The sequence below is a fragment of the Eptesicus fuscus genome, chromosome 7 (genome assembly GCF_027574615.1).
Source record: "Eptesicus fuscus isolate TK198812 chromosome 7, DD_ASM_mEF_20220401, whole genome shotgun sequence".
NCBI classification, from domain to species: Eukaryota; Metazoa; Chordata; class Mammalia; order Chiroptera; family Vespertilionidae; genus Eptesicus; species Eptesicus fuscus.
This window is the reverse complement of record NC_072479.1, coordinates 12,559,952-12,580,283: the sequence shown is the minus strand read 5'-3', so window position 1 is coordinate 12,580,283 and position 20,332 is coordinate 12,559,952. Positions and strand designations below refer to the sequence as shown.

General features: G+C 41.8%; 1 protein-coding gene and 1 pseudogene across 4 annotated transcripts in view; one reads left to right on the top strand and one right to left on the bottom strand.

Annotated features, from left to right (window-relative positions):
• Positions 1 to 3,742: 3,742 nt before the first annotated feature.
• The window catches only part of CDK8 (cyclin dependent kinase 8), a 166,782-nt gene continuing 150,192 nt past the window's right edge, over positions 3,743 to 20,332 (top strand). For all 4 annotated transcript variants that reach the window (XM_028128132.2, XM_008153366.3, XM_008153365.3 and 1 more), the window contains exon 1: positions 3,743 to 4,398. In XM_028128132.2, the coding sequence (XP_027983933.1) occupies positions 4,271 to 4,398 (128 nt within the window). In that variant the 5' untranslated portion in view covers positions 3,743 to 4,270. The remainder of the gene's footprint in view (positions 4,399 to 20,332) is intronic.
• LOC114227000 (cleavage and polyadenylation specificity factor subunit 5-like) lies at positions 11,905 to 12,648 on the bottom strand (annotated as a pseudogene).

The following is a 20,332-nucleotide window of genomic DNA, read 5'->3' as shown; positions in this document are numbered from 1 at the left end:
AGAAAGAGGAGAAAGAGAGAGAGAGAAAGAAAAGAAAGAAAGAAAGAAAGAAAGAAAGAAAGGAAGGAAGGAAGGAAGGAAGGAAGGAAGGAAGGAAGGAAGGAAGGAAGGGAAAGGAAGGAAGGAAGGAAGGAGGGAGGGAAGGAGGAAGGAAAGAAAGAGAGAGAGAGAGAAAAGAAAGAGAGAGAGAAAGAAAGAAAGAGAGAGAGAAAGAAAGGAAGGAAGGAAGGAAGGAAGGAAAGGAAGGAAGGAAGGAAGGAAGGAAGGAAGGAAGGAAGGAAGGAAGGAAGAAAGAAAGAAAAGAAACTAGACCACCAACTTCTACCATACACAAGAATAAATTCAAAATGGATAAAAGACTTAAATGAAAGTCGTGAAACCATAAAAATCCTAGAAGAAAACATAGGCAGTAAAATCTCAGACTGCAGTATTTTCACATAGCAGTATTTTCACTGATACATCTTCTAGGGCAAGAGAAACAAAAGAAAAACGTAAACAAATGAGACTATATCAAACTAAAAAAGCTTCTGTACAAAAAAATACACCAACAACAAAATGAAAAGAAAACCCATTATATGGGAGAATATATTTGCCAATGATACATATGATAAGGGGTTAATTTCCAAAATATATAAAGAACTTATACAACTAAACACCAGAAAGACAAACAATCCAATTTAAAAATGGGCAAAAGACCTGAATAGATACTTCTCCAAAGTGGACATACAGATGGGTAATAGACATATGAAAAAATGTTCAATGTCACTAATCATCAGAGAGATGCAAATTAAAACTACAATGAGTTATCACCTCACCCCTGCAAGATTGGTTACTATCAATAAATCAACAAACAAGTGCTGGCAAGGATTTGGAGAATAGGGAACCCTAGTACACTGCTGGTGGGAATGCAGACTGGTGCAGCCACTGTGGAAAACAGTATGGAATCTCTTTAAAAAATTAAAAATGGAACTGCCATTTGATCCAGTGATCCCACTTCTGGGAATATATCCTAAGAATCCTGAAACACCAATAAGAAAGAATACATGTACTCCTATGTTCATAGCAGCATTATTTACAATAGCTAAGATATAGAAATACCCCAAGTACCCATCAGTAGATGAGTGGATAAAAAAAGCTGTGGTACATTCATACAATGGAATTCTGTGCAGCTGTAAAAAAGAAGGAAGTTTTACCCTTTGTGACAGCATGGATAGACATGGAGATTATTATGCTAAGTGAAATAAGCCTGTCAGAAAAAGACAAATATCACATGATCTCACTTATATGTGGAATCTAATGAACAAAATAAACGGATGAACAAAATAGGTCCAGAGGCATGGATACATGGAAAAGACTGACATCTCAGATGGGAGAGGTATAAGGGGTACGAGAAGAGATTAACCAAAGAACATATGCATATATGCATAGCCCATGGATACAGACAATAATGTGGTGGAAGCCTGGGGTGGGGTAGGGGCTGGGTGGAAAGGGGCAAAGTGGGGTGGTGGATCGGGGACATCTGTAATACTGTCAACAATAGAAAAAAAAAACACACAAAAAAGAACCATCATGTTATACATCTTAAATCTATACAATTTTTACTTTTAAAAAACTCACTTTCTTCAGGGAGAATTCTTACCTTCATCCACAGAATGGATTGAGTCAAAACAGTAGTCAAAAGTACATTTAAGGAAATCTGGGACAGCCAGTGTGGCTCAGTGATTGAGCTTTGACCTGGAACCAAGAGGTCACTGGTTCAATTCTGGGTCAGGGAACATGCTTGGGTTTGATCCCTAGTAGAGATCATGCAGGAGGCTGATCAATGATGCTCCTCTCTCACTGATGTTTCTATCTCTCTATTCCTCTCTCTAAAAAAAAAAAAAATCAGTAAAAACATATTTTAAAAAAAGATGTCTGGGACCTTCAGGGTTTGCGAATATCACATGCAGATGATGCAGAAAATGGGTGATGGGGTGGGGGCACACAGTGCAGGGCCAAGCCCACTTCTATGTCTTCACAACTTTCCCTTCAGTGTGGTGGCTTGCTTTCTCAAGATCTATGCATAAGTCCCCTCCCTCCTTCCTTCTCTCTCAAGAAACACAAAATGTATTTTTCAGAAAGGGTCTATTCTAAATCCATATTTAGGGAAAATGTTATTCTTAATGCAAAGGAAACACTCCTGCTAGACAATTACCCAATTTATATCACTGAATAGAAACATATAACATCTCATTAATGTAAGCTTACTTTTTGTTGTGCACCTACTGTAAGCTAGGGCCTTTTATATCTCCATTTTGCAAAGAATGGAACTGAGGGTTACATTGCTAATAAATGGCAAAGCAGGATTCACAATCAGGCCCACCTAACCAGTCAGTGTACTTAAACACTAAAGATTTCATGTACTAGGTAAAAACAACTTCATTGAAACCAGTGGTGAACTCACTATTTTCTACAAGGAAATTTATGTGAGAACACTTATGAGAAGTTTTCATAAAATAGCATCATTGTCATCATCTGTACATGGATCTTTTTGAAATAAACACACTTACTCATTAATTCAACAATGTTTCCTGTGTAGCACAATCCAGGCATTATAGGTATTATGGAAAATGCAAATATGGCTTCCTATAGGAATTTATAATCTATCGAGAGAGAGGAAATAAAAGACAAACAGAATTTGATGAATACCACAGGAAAGGTGAAAAAAGTGTTAGGGGGTTTAAAAGTGGGAGAGATTATAAGTGCTGTGGGCAGTGGGGAGCATTATAGCAAGCAATAGCAACTCTAAGAGAAATACAAATATAAAATTAATATAAAATGAAAAAATAGACATCTAATTAAGAATGTTAAGACCAAATAAGGGATTATTGTCAACATATCGGGACTCCTCCAGCTGACACCTTCCCTACCTTAAAATTATTAATAAATTAGTTCCTATGGGTTTAGATCCACTGCTGTAATCATGGCTACAAACTGCTGTTTTTATAGGCAGATGTGCAGGTCATACTCAAAATAACGTCCCCTCTGAGTGGAAGGGAAACATTTGGATGGTCACCTGTCACGAGTAACACTATTTAGGATTCGCGTGGACACTCGTCAGTGGTTCGCTTTGACTGATGTTTGTAATGTGTATCAGTATGTTGATATCATTCTGCAGCCCTTATTAGATAGTGAACGACAAGAATACATGATAGTCCACGAGCTGTTCACAAATATACTGACTTTTTTTTTTTAAACAATGATAATGTCCTTTGAAATCTGGAGTTTAGAAGTGGCACAAAATGTGACTTTAATACAAACTAGCTTCCATCACACGTGACTTTCTTTGGTTAAGTTTATGATTCAAAACAGACACTAACAATATCGCTATAAAACAATTTTTTCCCCCAAGTGATTGAAACTTATTTCACCTTGGACTACTTATCCCATCATGCAACGCTCCCCATATCCCCACTGTGTGGGGAGGAGTCGTAGGAGGGGTGGCAACAGCAGCGGCCCGAGCATTCTGGGCATTGTAGTCTAGGGCCCTGGCCACCGCCGGGACGTCCACGTGGTGCGTTTGGCTGCAGCTGTGGTCAGTAGCTACCTTGTTCCCTCCGCTTGGTGCTCCGGTGCCAGCTGTGGCGGGGGCAGACCGCCGCGGCGGAGCGGGATGGAGGGAGGGTCGGAGGCAGCCCGAGCCTTCGCGACGTTTTTGCGACAGCCGCGGCCGTGTTCCGAGAGTCCCCTCCCTCCTCCTCTCTCTGAGGAGGCACCGGCTGTTGTGCGGAGCTGCCTTTCTGTTGGAGTGTATGGGAGAGTGAGTGAATGAGTGAGTGCGAGCGTGCGTGTGAGAGAGGGTGAGGCGTGAGTGCGCGTTTGGGAGAAGGAGAGCCCGCAGTGGCCGCTCGGCGGCTCCCCGCAGCGGGAGCAGAGCGCGCGGCCGGCCGGAGAGAGCCGGGGAGCCGGCGCCGGGAGCCAGCGGGGACAAGGGCGAAGAAACCCTCTCCCCACCCCCAGCCCTCTCTCTCCGCTCGCCCTCCTGCGTCCGGGGGAGCCTCCCCGTCCCACCCCACCCCCCGCTGGCCACTGTCCCGCCGCCCCCCTGGATGTCCCCCGCGCTCTCGCGGGGCCTCCTCCAGCTCCTGCCGCAGCGGTCGGGCCGGTACTGCGGCCGCCGGGTGTAGAGCGGGAGGGTTCCCGGGGGCTGAGGCTGCCGGTGCTTCCCCGGTCCCCGCCCGTGTCCCCCGGCCCCCCCGACCCCAGCTCCCCGGCCTCGGAGGCTGTGACAATGGACTATGACTTTAAAGTGAAGCTGAGCAGCGAGCGGGAGCGGGTCGAGGACCTGTTTGAATACGAGGGCTGCAAAGTTGGCCGCGGCACTTACGGTCACGTCTACAAAGCCAAGAGGAAGGATGGGTGAGTGTCTGTGTCCGCGCGGTGTCCGCGCCGGGCGGCGCTCCCGCGGGCCCCGGCAGGTCCCCGCGAGGGCGAGTGGGGCTCCGGAGGGCCGGCTCCCACTTCCTCGACACCCGCCTCTGCCCTGCCAGCCGGCTGTGGGGAGGAAGTGGTCGGGATCCCAGCCCACACCGAACCCCGAGTGCCGCCGCCGCCTCGGTGTTCCACTTGGGCGGCTCGGAGGGAAGAGGAGCCTCTGTGCCAGGGGCTGTATACACTTTTCACGGGTTTCGGTCCTAGATTTTAAAAAAGAAATTCGTTATGAAACGTCAGCTTAAATCATTTTTTTTGAGGGGGGGGAGGAGGTGGGGGGGTGTCGATTTATTATGGTAAACTTCTGGGGGATTTCCTCACCTGCTTCTGGAGTGACATCCACCAGCCTGGAAGGGAAGCTGTGATCCTTTCCTCTACCAGTTTGTGATGGATTTATTGTCAAATTCGGGTTTTATTTTGGGGGAAAGGGAGCAGCAGGTACATCCAGGCTGAAGAGTTCCTCGTAGTAATCATCTGAAACGTAAATGTAGCAATTGCTGTTTCGATGGCATTAGCGTGAGTTTGACACAGAACAATGTGGGTTTGGTGCAGGGTGGGTGGTGGGGAAGACGGCAGGCACAAATAGGGGCTCTCTTGTTCGGCTGGTTCCCCCAAATTTACCATCTAGCAATGAACTTTAAATAGTCTCTTGGCTTTAAATATTCTTCCCTATTAATAACTTAATTCAGCCCATGGTTGGTATTGCTCCCCGTTTAGTTTCTTAAACGGGCAAGTGAAGTGTTCGTTTTTTCCTTTGTCAGTAGACGAATGTCTTGTAATATTGACAAAAGAGAAGGCAATTCTTAGTTGAGGAGAAAATGTATTTAATGCCTTCTTTTCCTCTTGTAAAAACGGATGTTGTCTCTGTTGCCTTTGATATATAGACAATTGCTGGAAAGATAATGTCAAAGCTTATTATATAATCTTTAGATTTTTATTATAAACAAAGTAGCTTTACTTGGCCATCTCTGTTAATTTGCTTAGCTGCTGTTTAACAATGAAAATAATTGCTTTTTTTCCCCAACTTAGGTAAGGGGGTATGTTTAGAACTATATAAGTACTAAAATATGAAACATTTCATAAAGCTGAAGTAAGTTACCTGGGGGGTGTGGAAGGGAAGCCATATTTATAACTACTTTAGTATTCTGGATATTGAAAAAGGAAGTGTATATTCAACATTTTTTTCTTAGATTTATTGAGATAATCTTTCTAAAAAACTTAAAGTGTATTCTAAGAGTCATAGAGTAATTCTAATTTTGGGATGTGCATTTCAGTGTTTATATGCAACAGTAAAGCAGTACAGATATCTGCAAAAGATAGGAATTTGAAAACTTGAGGCTCTGGGTACTGCATGTATTGAAAAGTACTTTTTAGCAGAATGAATAGTCTGGTGACATTTGAGAAATCAGTGTCTGGAGAGAATGTTGACTGTTTAATTATATTTCTCCTTGAAGTATTACTTTGTAATAACACATATATTTAAAAAAATTATTCTTGTTAACTTCCCATACACTATTTTTCAAAAACCTTTAACCGTCTTGCCATCCCCCAATATAATAATTTTTTTAGCATATTCATAAAACCCCCAATCCCATGAGATTGAACACTGTTGTACATTTGACCAGTCTGCCATTTGTTTTATAAAATTCTGGGTGACTTTAAATTATTTTTAACCTCTCTGAGAGAAGCCAGTTCTGTTTTTATACATTACCAATTTAAGCTAATAAAATCTGCAAATTTAATTAACTTTGATTTTATGTGTTATTTAAAAACTATAATATCATATATTATCAAAAGGTACTTTAAACCACATTTTATATCTTATGGTCAGGTTTTAATTCAGGCTGAAAATAATTTTAGAAGCATTGTGCAATTTAAAAATAGCTGAATGTATAGTATATGAGCATTTCTTAGTAATTTGTGATAGTAGAAAAGTAATTGCATTTTGGGAAAAGATAACTTTTTTATTTATAATTCTTTGGGGGTTGTTTTCCAGCAACCTTTAATGATTTTGTTTATAGGATGAACTTTTTTAAAAAAATGGATCAAATGTCATAGTTTTAAAATTACTTAAAACAGTGTTTGTTTTCTAGAGGGAATACTTTTTGGTTTAGCTTGTTTTTTATAACCTTAATGATAAAATACTGCATTGTATTTACGAGGTCCTTTTGATCTTATGTCAGTGAAATGTAATTTAAGTCCTGGTAAAATAAAATTTGTAGTTTGTAGTTGTTAAATCTTTTATAGAAAGTTGATCAAATAATTTTTCTAGTGTTGATTTACTTTCAAATTAAATTATATATTCTGTAACTGAAATTTCAGAATATTCTCAGAACTCAGACCTTCAAAGAGAGTCTTGAGATTTACAATAAAATGAAATGTTTTGTTTATACAAATTTGGCTATTGAAATGAATATTTAAATTTTGTATTCTTTCAGTTGTCTAGAGAGCATCATTGAACACGAATTATTAGAAAAAAATTAGAAAACACACAGCCTGGAAGGTCATTTCTTTGAGTTAAAGAATTAGTAATACTGTACTGCTAGTATACTGCACTTAGATAAACTCAGCATTTTAGGAATGTGGTGCAGGAAGAAATACTTTATTTGAAGCATGATTACGTAAATACATGGAAAAGGGACTTTTTATAATTTTGTTGATTTCAAATTCTAATAGAGTTAAAAATAAATGCATCATAAATCTTGGAAATAATTTGCTCTTACTATCATTATGAATGAGATAGTGTCCTTTGTGTCTGAACGCCAAAAAAGGTACTTTAGTGAGAAGCAGGGGGATTAATTTTCTAAGTCAATTGTACTTTTTCTTTGCAGAATTTAGGCAACTACACTTATTTTGTTCCAAAGAATGGAAAACTGAGAAGGCAAAAAACAATTTATGTTTTTAAATTCTGAACTCTGGACATTTTTAGAATAAAAAATCAATTTGGAATAAGAGTTTGATTTCCAAAAAAGAAAAGCAAAAGGAGTTTTCTTCTTCGTTTTTTAATCCTCACCCAAGGATATGTTTATTGATTTTGAGAGCAAGAGAAAGGGAGAGAGACAGAGAAACATCGATGTGAGAGAATAACATCGATGGGTTGCCGCCTGTATGCACCCCAATCGGAATTCGAACACGCGATGTGGGTATGTGCTATGACCAGGAATCGAACCCACACCTTTTTGGCGTACAAGAGGACGCTCCAACCAACTGAGCCATCTGGCCGGGGCAAAAGGAGTTTTGTTTTTCTTTTTTTAAAAAAATGTATTTTTAGTGATTTCTGAGAGGAAGGGAGAGGGAGAGAGAGGTAAAAACATCAGTGATGAGAGAGAATCATTGCTTGGCTGCCTCCTGCATGCCCCACATTGGGGATCGGGCCTGCAACCCGGGCATATGCCCTGACCGGGAATTGATCCATGACCTCCTGGTTCATAGATTGAAGATCAACCACTGAGCCATGCTGGCCGGGCCAAAAGGAGTTTTCTTGAATAGCATTCTTAGACTTCTTTAACCTATGTTCAAAAGAACAGATAATATATAATTGGATGCATGTGTGTGTATGTGGGTGTGTTTGTTTTAAATATATAGAAAACTTTTATAGAAAACCAAGAGATTAGTAGGCAGTGATAATGATAGTAATAGCTAAGTTATTGTGTAAGTACGAGGTCCTGGGCAGAGTCTTTTAAGGTCATCCTCTATTTAATCTTCACAAGTACCACATCAAGTCAGTTTTGTTTTTCTCTAACAGTTTTGCAGGTGAGGAAACTGAGGCTTAGGAAAGTTAAGCCAATTTGTCCAAGGTTACATGACTACTAAAGTTTCAGAGCCGGAATTAGAGGATTACAAGCAGCTCTCTTACTGTAAAGCCCATGCTCTTAACTATTATGCTTCATATAATTGATATTTTAAAATAAATATAAACATAGACATCAAGATTTGGTTTTTAGTGGGCCATTCTGAAAATATGGATGCTTTATCCCAGGACTAGTCTTTCCAGTTAACTGGTGTACTTGTTTTAGTAGATTTCTGAAAAGGCTGTGTTTTGTTTTTTTTAAAGTATGTATGTAGATAATGTGTGTGTGTATCATAGCACACACGTATATGTGTATGTCTACCAGACCCTTATAAAGCATGTTAAGATATGAAAGTTCTTCATCTGGTAAAAAGAACTCAAAATTGGAAAGACTAGAGACCTGAGTTTGAGTTTACACTCTGCCTCTTGTTACCAATATGACCGTGGGCAAGTCATTTGCTCCTTAGACCTTGGTTTCTTGTAAGATTAGGGGGTTTCAGTTGATAATTTTTAGGATCTTTTCTAGCATTATGAATTAAACAACTAAAAATTATGAATATGAAATGTAATACTTATGCATGATTATGTAAAAACTACGAAAACAAAAATTTTACTTTAGATCATGGTTTACCTCCATATTTCTTAGCCTCATGCTTTAATGTGGGTTCTCATCAACTCCTAGAAAGAAGTTAGGAAGTTCACAAAGACTTAACAGCTACTTTATCTAACATGTCTTATACTACCTTAACATTTCTTCATATTTATCTCTTAAGATGTTGGGAGTTATGGACTAGTCCCTGTTCCCACTCTGTGAACCATTCATTTGGTGGCTAGCACAGGGACTCTTCTGATTCAATCTGCATTGGAGCTTTTATTCAGTTTTATGTTAGTTCCTTAACTATGAACTTGGTTGGAATCCTTTATTTCTCCCAAAGGAATTTAATAGTTTTTCTCTGAATACTGTTGACCCCTGTATATAGATTCAGTTTAATTGAAATATTTCTTTAAATGTCAGAGTGCCAAATACAACATGTAATAATCCCCATCACTGGGGATTTTGTATGCCCAATAAGGAGTATTCTTTATAATCTTCAAAAAGCATGATGAAAAGGGAAAAGCAGAGTATTTAACTTTTACTTCTTATCTATTGTGAGTTGAATTTATCTGCCTTAGGTTTCAGTGCATTCAGATCCACTGTTTAGGCCAGCGGTAGCCAACCTTTCGGACCTCACGGACCACTAGTGGTCCATGGACCACCAGTTGGCGACCGCTGGTGTAGGCCACTTAGAGGTTTCATACTTATATCCCGTTTTCTTGCAAGACTGGCAAATTAGTTTTTCTCCCAACATTTGAAGAAATCCATTCTATGTGCCAAGCACTGTCCAAGGTATTGGGACTGGAAAGATGAATAAAATATTCCATTATTTGAGGAGAGATCTGTGGGGGAAACAAACATATAAATAAACTGTAGCAATTTAATAAGCATTGTAATTATTAATACAAAGTGCTGTTGGAACATAGAGATGGAAGCCCCCAACTGCTTAAGGTTTTCAGGAAAAGCCTGTCAAAGATAACAGCATTTTGTTTGACCCTTAGAAGATGAGAGGATCTCATCAGAAAGGGTATTTCAAGAGGAATGGGACAATAAGGGGTGCTTTCTATTGTGCCTTTACAGAAATGGGACAAAGAGGGGTACTTTTTATTATGCCCTTACAGATCCCAATATTTTGTGAGATTAAAATTTGTTTTTATTCCTACACCTTTCCTTCCTATTCCTTTTTGTTGCCAGCATTTTTGATCTGCTGTATGTGTAGTACATGCACTCTGCAAATGTTCCATTGTACCCAACGGACATGACAAAGTTTCTGTTACTTAATAACAGGGATAAATTTATCAGCATGCACTGAACACCTTTAATTGTTTGTGTGGCAGTTTTCCATCACAAGAATGTTGGAAATCAGAATACAAGGAGATTCTGAAATCCAAGTGTCTGATTTAAGACTCTCATATGTAAAACTGCCATGGCAGAACTCCATTTTGATTACAGCTCTGGATAGCAGATGACACTTCTTTGGCCTCACCTACATGAGGAATAGGTAGACAGTCTCTTCTATGCTGCTGAGATGGTGGTGGCAACAGATTGGAGGGGCAGAATTCTCTTGGTGGGACTTCGATGTGTGAAGAGATGGAAGGTAGGGAAATGGCTTCTGGCATACTGGATTTCAACAAGTAAAACAGAAATAATAACAAATTATAAATTATTATAGGCCATGTGCAAACAACTACTTTTTAAAAAATGATTTCTCTGGAAAAATGTGTTCAGAATAATGATTTACAAACATTTGAAATGTGTTTCATATGTAAGTTGGGAACTGTATATGCCAATTAGTGTTGATAAATGTATATTTGCCCCATAGCTGGTGTCATTTTTCTTACAGTGCCTTTTATTGCTGAATCCAATCCTCATTGTCTTCTTATTCCTTTTCTGGGACTAGCTGCTGCTGGGGAATGAAAATCCTACAGTCCTTTCCTCCTTCAGAACAATTTGTAAATCCTTTCATTCACACCAGCTTAGGTAGGCCTTGGTCATCTCTTTGTTACTGATTTTTTGTTTGTTTGTTTTTAGAGATCTCTTGTCACCTCAAGGCATTTCTTGATGTTGTCACTAAAAAGTGACTTTCACCTGTTACTTTGATCTTGAGACTTGAAGGCCCTTGAGTATAGTGATTCTTAATATTTGTTAGTATGGTTATTGTCAAAGTCACAAAATCAGTTCCTGCTATAGCAAGCTGCCTTCAGTAATGGAATTATGTCATGTCCATCAGATGTGTTATGGCAGAGATAATGTTGCGAACTGCTTTTTAAAAATTGAGATACATTACATACCATAAAATGTGCCCTTTTAAATTGTGCGCATATATTCATAAGGCTGTGCAATTATCACCACTATATAATTTAGACTTTTTTTTTTTTTTGAAATTTGGAAGGTGTTTAATAACAAAAGGTGCCTAGAAGCCTATGGGGAAAGATCTCAAGAAACATTATGATAGAGTCATATACACGATAGACACTCCATAAATTCCCATGAAATTAACAAATGAGTGAACTATGTTTTCATTACGATTTCTGAAATTTGGGGAGATACTAATTCTCCCGGAAAAGAAACATTATGCCCATCAGCAGTCATTCCACATTGCCGCTCTTCCAGCTCCTGGCAACCATTAATCTATTTTCTGTCTATGGATTTGTCTGTTCTGGACATTTCATATAAATAGAATCATATAATATGTATTGGCCTTTCATGCCTTTTACTTAACATGTTTTCAGGGGCTTATCTATGTTGTGCATGTATCAGTATTTCATTCTTTTTTATGGTTGAATAATATTGCATTGTATGGATATACCTCATTTTTTAAATCCATTCATCAATTGATGGACATTTGAATAGTTTTTAATTTGAAGTCCACATCCTTTAATGTAACAAAAACATATGAATAGAAACAAAAGCAAATTAAACATTATCACATTTGTTTACACCACTATCTAGTTCTTCCATTCAACTTTACAATTGAAACAATAGAAAGCAGGTGACAATTTAGGGGCTGGGAAAGAGATAAAACAAAAAACATTTCTACCATGTCTATTCAGTATTTTGTAGAGCTGTGCTCACAGACAGTTTCTTTTACCATACTTCTCCACTGTGTGGGAATTCTGTTGTATATAAAGTTGAACCTGCTCAAAAGCTGAGAGAGACTAGAAATATAGGATCTGTATCCTGGTGCATTGTCATACAATTCAAACAATGGTGCGGCTACCAGCTTGTAATTTTTAGGGACTGCAAACAAGGCTTTTTCTTGAAGTTGAACCAAAAACAACTTATGTTCCTTTGGTTTTATATTATCTGCAGGAATATATGGATAGTGAGGAGGTTCAAAATTTGGTCTCCACCAGTTACTAAGGCGGTCTTCAATGACCCAGTCTTGTAGGACTCCATCCTGATCACCGAGTATCTCTGTCATTAAGCATTTTAGTCCTTCATCTTCATCTTCCTCTTCCTTTGGTAGCTTGAAGAAAGTTGTTCCCAGTGTAACAGTAACATATGGTAGCCAGTGCTCATGTAGAATCAGAACCCCTTCTACAGTTCTCATCCAGTTTTATCAAATTCCTCCCTCATGCGTTGAAATCTGGCTGCCACAGAGCTGCCCCTCTCATAGAGGGGCTCTTTTGTACCAAAAGTATAATTAGTAAGAGGGTACAGGTTAGTAAGATGGTATGCCCCATAGTGAGGGGCTTGGTCTGCTGCATGTACTTGTTGCTGAACTGGTTGAGGACCTCCCCCTCCTCTGGGAACAGCTGGTCTGTGAGCAATTGGGTGGCACCACAGACATGCTGCCGAGCACTGGTGGTGAGCAGAAAGGGGGAGTGGTGGGAGACTGTCCTTATTATCTGTGTCCTACTCAGCAGCCGCCAATTTTCATGAAAACAAGCACTAGAGGAGCTGTTCGTACTTTTTGGCTATCCTATATAATAAAAGGCTAATATGCAAATTAACTGAACGGCAGAACGACCTGTCACTATAACGCACACTGACCACCAGGGGGCAGACGCTCAATGCAGTAGCGGGCTCATGGCTGGTGAGCACAGCGGCAGTGGCTGGAGCCTCTCCTGCCTCTGCGGCAGTGCTAAGGATGACCGACTGACAGCTTGGAGCAGGCCTTAGCCATCAGTTGGACATCCCTGAGGGCTCCTGGACTGCGAGAGGGTGCAGGCCAGGCTGAGGGACCCCTACTTCAGTGCACAAATTTTGTGCACCGGGCCTCTAGTCATAAATAATGCTTCTGTGAACCTTCATGTACTAGTTGAACCTTCATGTGTTATGTGGACAGGTTTTAATTTCTCTTGGGTATATATCCAGGTATGGAATTATGGTACTTCTGTGTTTAGCTTTTTGAGAAATTACCAAAATTTTTCAAAGTGGCTGGAGAAAGAACCACTTTTGAGTACCTTTACCTTGACTTTGTTTTAGGATCAAGATCTTTGTCCTTTGTCTATAAGACCCAACTAGCCTTCCTATTGCTAGGACAGTGTTCACACTTTATATTATTGCAGTGATTCTGAAATATAAAGTAATACAACTCCTCCTCCATCATATCAGACTACCATTCTGACTACCTTGTGCTAGAAATTTTTTCCTCTCACTTGGAATATGTTCTAATATTTAGCTTCAGAAATTCTAACTATTTTATGTTAACATACAACTCGGATAATTTCCTCTTCACTCATCACCCAGAAAACATAGTCCTTCATAGATGTATTATGTAACTACTTCAGTGTATATGTGGTTAATGTTTATATGTCCTTTGGGTCTTTCTGGTAAATGTTTATGGGTTAAATATGATAGATTTCCTCGAGGGCAGTAATTGTGTTCCCCTCAGTTTCTGGCACATTGCCAAATGTTGACAGGTATTTAATGCTTTTTTATTTGTGGTATACCTGTAATTTATATTTGAAAGTCTTCCTTTTAAACTTGCTAAAATTAAAAACTTAAACTTATTATGATAGAATAAAAAAGCAGCACCATGTGAATTTACCCGGAAAAGCAAAGTCTGATGGGCTGGCTATATTGATACCGGGAACAGAATTGAACAAAACCAAAGCCAAAGGCAGAGATAAACTTTGTTAATTGGCTGAAAAAAAAAATAGAAGGCCCGAAAAATTGAGCCACTACAAAGAAAGTATTTTTTGACATATGCCTTGTAAATGAATCAGTTTAAATGTAAATCAAACCTATATTTCTAAACTTAAGGAAAATATAATTAGTTTCTGCAGTTGACATTTAATTTTGTTAAAATCCATAATTGCTTCATACTTGAAATTTACTTTTGTTATGTGAATAAAAAAATTATTTAGGTTAACTACTACTCAAGATAATTCAGTTACTCATCTCTCTAGACAAGCTCATTAAGATCTATAACTTCATAATGGCCCATGAATTCTAGCAAATAATATCCTAAGGAGAGGAATTCTTTACATCATGATGCAGCACCTACTCTGGGTGTTTCTGTACACCTGAGTTTGTTTATATGTTGTCTAGAGAACTAAAGAGATTAAAAAAACTCATCCTTGCCTGGCCGGTGCGGCTCGTAGAGCATCAACCTATGAACCAGTAGGTCATGGTTCGATTCCCAGTCGGGGCATATGCTCAGTTTGCAGGTTCGATCCCCAGTGTGGGGTGTGCAGGAGGCAACTGATCAATGATTCTCTCTCATCATTGGTGTTTCTATCTCTCGCTCTCCCTTCCTCTCTGAAATCAATAAAAATATATTTGAAAACAAACAAAAATGCGTCTATCACTGGTATTATGGCTTATATTAAACAAGTATATTTTGGGGGAAAGAGGAGGTAGGTATTGAAAAAATATTTTTATAAGGCTTTTGTTTTAAGAAAGGCCAGTAGAGCATGTGAAAATTTAAATTCATATAGAATAGATTAATTGGAGTTTTTTTGCTTTACAAAAGAATTTCTAAGTAAATGAGCCCTCCTGGCATATTTATGGTGTAACTCAGTTTGTAAAAAGTTCTGTTTATACACAGTTTCCAAGAAAATGTCAAGCACAAAGTAAGGCATATTTGTAATTTGTTTTCTAACGCTAACTTAACATTGAAGGTACTTTTATTTTTTGATCCTCATCCGAGGATACATTCCCATTGATTTTACAGAGAGAGGAAGGGGAAGAGAGAAAACATGGATCAGTTGCTTCCTGCATACCCCAACCGGGATTGAATCTGCAACCTTTTGGTGTAGGGGATGATGCCTTAATCAACTGAGTCACCTGGCCAGGCTGAAGATGCTTTTAAAAATGTAAAATTAAATAATTTAAATATTGACATTTTATAGTTTCTTTTTAGGTGTAGTGTTTTTTGGGGGGTGGGAGGGATAAATTTGTACATTTGTGATTCGTTTGGTAGCTCTTTACCAAATGTCTGTAGTATGCCAGGTTCTATGCCAGATATAGGTGATTCAGCAGTGAATAGCCCATGGTATAAGTCATTAGGGAACTTAAGACTTTTGAAGGGCATAGGCACATAAACAGGTTATTATAATATAGTGGAATAGGACTGTGATAGGGAAAATTATAGGTTGCTATGGGATACCTAATCTGCTCTTGGGGATTTAGTGATATTTCAGTTGTGTCTTAAAAGATAATTAGAAACTACTAAGTGAATGGTTATTAAATAAGGGTGAGTGGTGTGATAGCACAGTCTGGTTGAAAATGGAGTGTGGTAGGGGTTGAATGATGTGTAGTAAACAAATGTTAAATTATTTATTTGAGGTAGTTTTGGGAGCTTTTGTTTTAGGGGGGAGGCTAAAGTTCTCTCCAGTACTTTCTGGAGTCACCACTGAATATCATTTACAAATATATGAAGGAAAGATAGTATGGTGAGGGGATTGAAAGAATTTCATTGTCAGATCTTAGAGAGGAGTAATGGGTAGGGTGAGAAGTATCTATGTATATAAAACCCTAATATGCAAATAGACCGAACAACAACCAAACAACCGGTCACTGATGTGCGCTGACCACCAGGAGGCGCGTGCGCGGAACATGGCGGGTGTTGGCAGCAGGCGGCAGAGCGTGGAACATGGCAAGCGTGGGCAAAGTGGGAGCAGGTGAGCGGGGGCGCCAGACCAAGGCGGGGCACTGGTCACTGTCACCCGGGTGAGCCTCTGGTGATTACTGAAAATTCTTGGCTCCTGCGTGCTGCGGTCCTGCCTGGTGCTCGCGCCTGCTGCCAGCGCCGTCCCCGCTTGCACCCGCTGCCAGCCTAGAGCCGCCGCTTGCACCTGCTGCCGGCATCGGGGACTGGCCCCGATCACTTGGCGCCGTCAGCAGGTACGAGCAGCTGCTGGCCTGGTCGTCCCTCAAGGCTTCTCCACCTACCCCTGTTCCTGAGGGGCCATCAGGACCAGCAGCCACGTCTCGCACCCGCTGCTGATGACAGCCCCGCTTGCATCCAGTGCTGGTGCCGACCCCGCTCGCACCCACAGTTGGCGCTGGAACTGCTGCTCACAGCTGCCGCCAGCGCCTGGTGGTGGTCCCAATCGCTTGGCGTCGTCAGTGGGTGCAAGTAGCGGCTATTGGCCCTGATCAACCCTGAGGGCTTCTCCACCTCCACCTGCTCCTGAGGGGTGATCAGGGCAGCAGCCACTGCTTGCTCCCGCTGCTGGCGCCGCCCTGCTCGCACCCGCTGCTGGCGCCGGCCCCACTCGTTCTGTCAGCGGGGGCGAGTGGGGCTGGCGCTGCCATCACATGGGAGCGGCGGCAGGAGTGGGGCTGCCAGCAGAGAAGGGACCAGGGACCGTGGTGGGAGGGGCTGGGCGGGGGCACGGAGGATGGGCCAAGACCCAACCCTGTACCCACCACAGCCTCGTGGCCCACAGTTCCTTTCAAGGTGCACAAATTCGTGCACTGGGCCCCTGTTAGAAAATAAAATTCGAGAAGTAAGTGGGGTCTTGTAAATCATGCTTTCTGGACTTTGTACTTTATTCTGAAGATAGTGAGAGTCATTTGTGGGATTTTATATAGATAGTAAACAGTTGATGTATCAATTTAAAAATATTGCTTGGCGATACAATTAGAATGGCTAGAGGGAACTGGGTTTATAAGAATGTAATAATAACCCAGGTGAGAGATGCTGGTGGCTTAAATTAGGGAAGTGACAGAGAGGATGATAGGACTTGTTGAATTATTGGATGTGAGAGAGGAAGAAGCGAAAATAGCCAAGGATAATGGCCTAGGTTTCTGTTTTGAGAAGCAGGATGTTGCCATTCACATCAATAATCAAAACAGGAAGAGGAGTACGTTTGAGGAGGAATATGATGAATTGAGTTTTGATATATTGAATTTTAGGTGCCTGTTAAACACCTAAGAAGAAATATCCATTAGGCAGATATATGAATCTACTGTTCAAGAAAGAGATCTGGATAGAGATAGACTTGGGTGTTACCAAGTACTTGAGTGGTCTTGAAATTGCTTAGGGATAGTGTGTAGAGTGAGAAGAGGACCTAGGACAGAATGTAGAAGAGGAGATGTCTATCCATGAGGCTCAGAAATTGAGTGCTGAGGAGGAAACCCAGGGTCCCCCATTGTGCAATAGGAACTGTGCTATACACAGCTTATTGGCTCTACACAGCAGAGTGAAGAAAAACTAGGACCTTATAGATAGAATCCTGTCTACCATGGAGAGTATTTCCAGAAAGAGTGGTAGGCAGTACAATATGCCACACAGAGGGCAAAGATATAATGGGGTGTCTGAATTAAGTAAAGTCTTTAAACAAAAGAAAAGTTCAGCTAAAGGGTTTTTGGTATTTTTTTGGACACCAGAGCTTATAACACATTTTGTAGATTTTATCCAAAACTAGAGGCCCGGTGCACGAAATTTGTGCATGAGGGTGTGTGTGCCTCAGCCCAGCCTGCACCCTCTCCAATCTGGGACCCCTTGAGGGATGTCCGACTGCCCGATTCCACTGGGATCGGGCCTAAACGGGCAGTCGGACATTCCTCTCACAATCCAGGATTGCTGGCTCCCAACCACTTACTTGCCTGCCTGCCTGATTGCCCCATACTGCTTCTGCCTGCCAGCCTGATCACCCCCTAACCACTCTGCTGCCAGCCTGATAGATGCCTAACTGCTCCTCTGCCGGCCCGATTGCCCCTAACTGCCCTCCCCTGCAGGCCTGGTCACCCTCAACTGCCCTCCCCTGCAGGCCTGGTCCCCCCAACTGCCCTCCCCCGCAGGCCTGGTCACCCCTAACTGCCCTCCCCTGCAGGCCTGGTCCCTCCCAACTGCCTTCCCCTGCAGGCCTGGTCCCTCCCAACTGCCCTCCTCTGCCGGCCTGGTAACTTCTAACTGCCCTCCCCTGCAGGTCTGATCGCCCCCAACTGACCTCCCATGCAGGCCTGATCGCCCCCAACTGCCCTCCCTTGCAGGCCTGGTTTCTCCCAACTGCCCTCCCCTGCAGGCCTGGTTCCCCCCAACTGCCCTTCCCTGCAGGCCTGGTCCCCCAACTGCCCTCCCCTGCAGGCCTGGTCCCCCAAACTGCTCTCCCCTGCAGGCCTGGTCACCCCTAACTGCCCTCCCCTGCAGACCTGGTCCCCTCCAACTGCCTTCCCCTGCTGTCCTGAAGCTCCCAACTGCCCTTTTGGGTCCCCCCCAATGGCCCTCCCCTGCTAGCCTGATTGCCCACAACTGTCCTCTCTTGCCAGTCATCTTGTGGTGGCTATCTTGTGTATTGGAGTGATGGTCAATTTGCATATTACTCTTTAACTAAATAGGATGTTTGGTACTTTCATGGTTAGCCTTATCATGAAAATCTTCTTTACTTCTATATTTTGTTCCATATTGGTTCTATGACTGAAGCTCAACCTGTAAATACCATCTATTTCTTCATCCCATGCTATTAAAGGCAGTTCTCTCTTTTTTTAAGAAAATACTTTTTTTACTGATTATAAAAATAACTAGAGGTCCGGTGCATTAAATTTGAGCACGGAGTGGGGGAGGGGTTCCTCAGGCTGGCCTGTGCCCTCTTGCAGTCCGGGGCTCTCACAGTTTGGGACCCCTTGCTCCTTACTGCCCACCTGCAGCGGAGGCGGGTGTGGTTCCCGCCACCACCACTCTGCTCGCCAGCTGTGAGCCTGGCTTCTGGCTGAGCGGTGCTCCTCCTGTGGGAGTGCACTGACCACCAGGGGGCAGCTCCTGTGTTGAGCATCTGCCCCTTGGTGGTCAGTGTGCATCATAGCGACCCGTCGTTCCGCCGGCTGGTCAATTTGCATATTAGGGTTTTATTATATAGGATGATATGTGTTCATTGTTAAAAAATTCATAATCCAGAAATGTATACAGAAACTGAGAGTCTTAACTGTACAACTAGGCAATAATTATTATTTTTCTCATCATCTTTCCAGATAACTCTTATGGATGTAATTTATAATGAAATTTATAATGATCTTATATTTTTTCCATTCAAGAATATTATGCATACTTTCATGTTGCTAAATATAACTCAAAGTCATCATTTTAATTACTTAAGGCATCACCTTATATACATATATGTGCATGTAAATATAGTATATATCTAATTTGCCATTCTCTAGTGACAGGCAAAATTTAAGTAGTCTCCAAATTTTAACCATTACAGTTAGCAAAGCTCCTCGAAAATATTTCTGCAGTTTTCCAACATAGTATCAATACCTTGAAGTGGAATTTTAGGGTCAAAGGTTATATACTTTCAACAACTATATTTTTATTATAAAACAACATTAAATTATAAAGTTAATATATTCTCATGATAAAAAAATTCAAACAGTACTTAAGGATACTCAGGAAAATCTGTCTCCCTCTCTAGGGATAATCATTGTCATCAGCTAATTGTGTATCCTATCTAATAAAGAGGGAATATGCTAATTGACCATCACACCCCCACAAAGATGGAGGCACCGACAGCCAATAAGGAGGGAATATGCTAATTGACTACCATGCCCTTTAAGATGGTGGTGCCCAGTCTCCTCAGCCCTGCTGGGGCTCCAGGCATTCGGCACAAGCGGACCTGCCCTGCTCCGCGTGCCTGCCTTTGGAGTCCCCCAGTCTCCTCAGCCCCCCAGCTTCCCAGGGCCGGCCCGAGGCGCAGGCCAGCCTCTGATGGCAGCTGCCCAGCCGCCCAGGGCCGCCCGAGGCTCAGGTAACCAGGGCCAGCCGAGGCTTGCGCTGCTGGCAGTGGCAGCAGCAGAGGTGTGATGGGGGGCGTTGCCTTCCCCTGATTGCTTGGTTACCTCCTGCCCCTGAGGGCTCCCGGACTGTGAGAGGGGGCAGGCCGGGCTGATGGAACCCCCCCTGCAGTGCATGAATATTCATGCACCAGGCCTATAATATGCATATAAAAGCATATATGTACTAGTAGCCCTGTGCATGAATCCGTGTGCCAGTTGCTTGCCAGTAGCTTGCTGCCGCCCTCCAGTAGCTCTCCACCCACTGCCCCGCCCTCCTGTAGCTCCCCCTGTCCCCTCTCCCTTCCCTC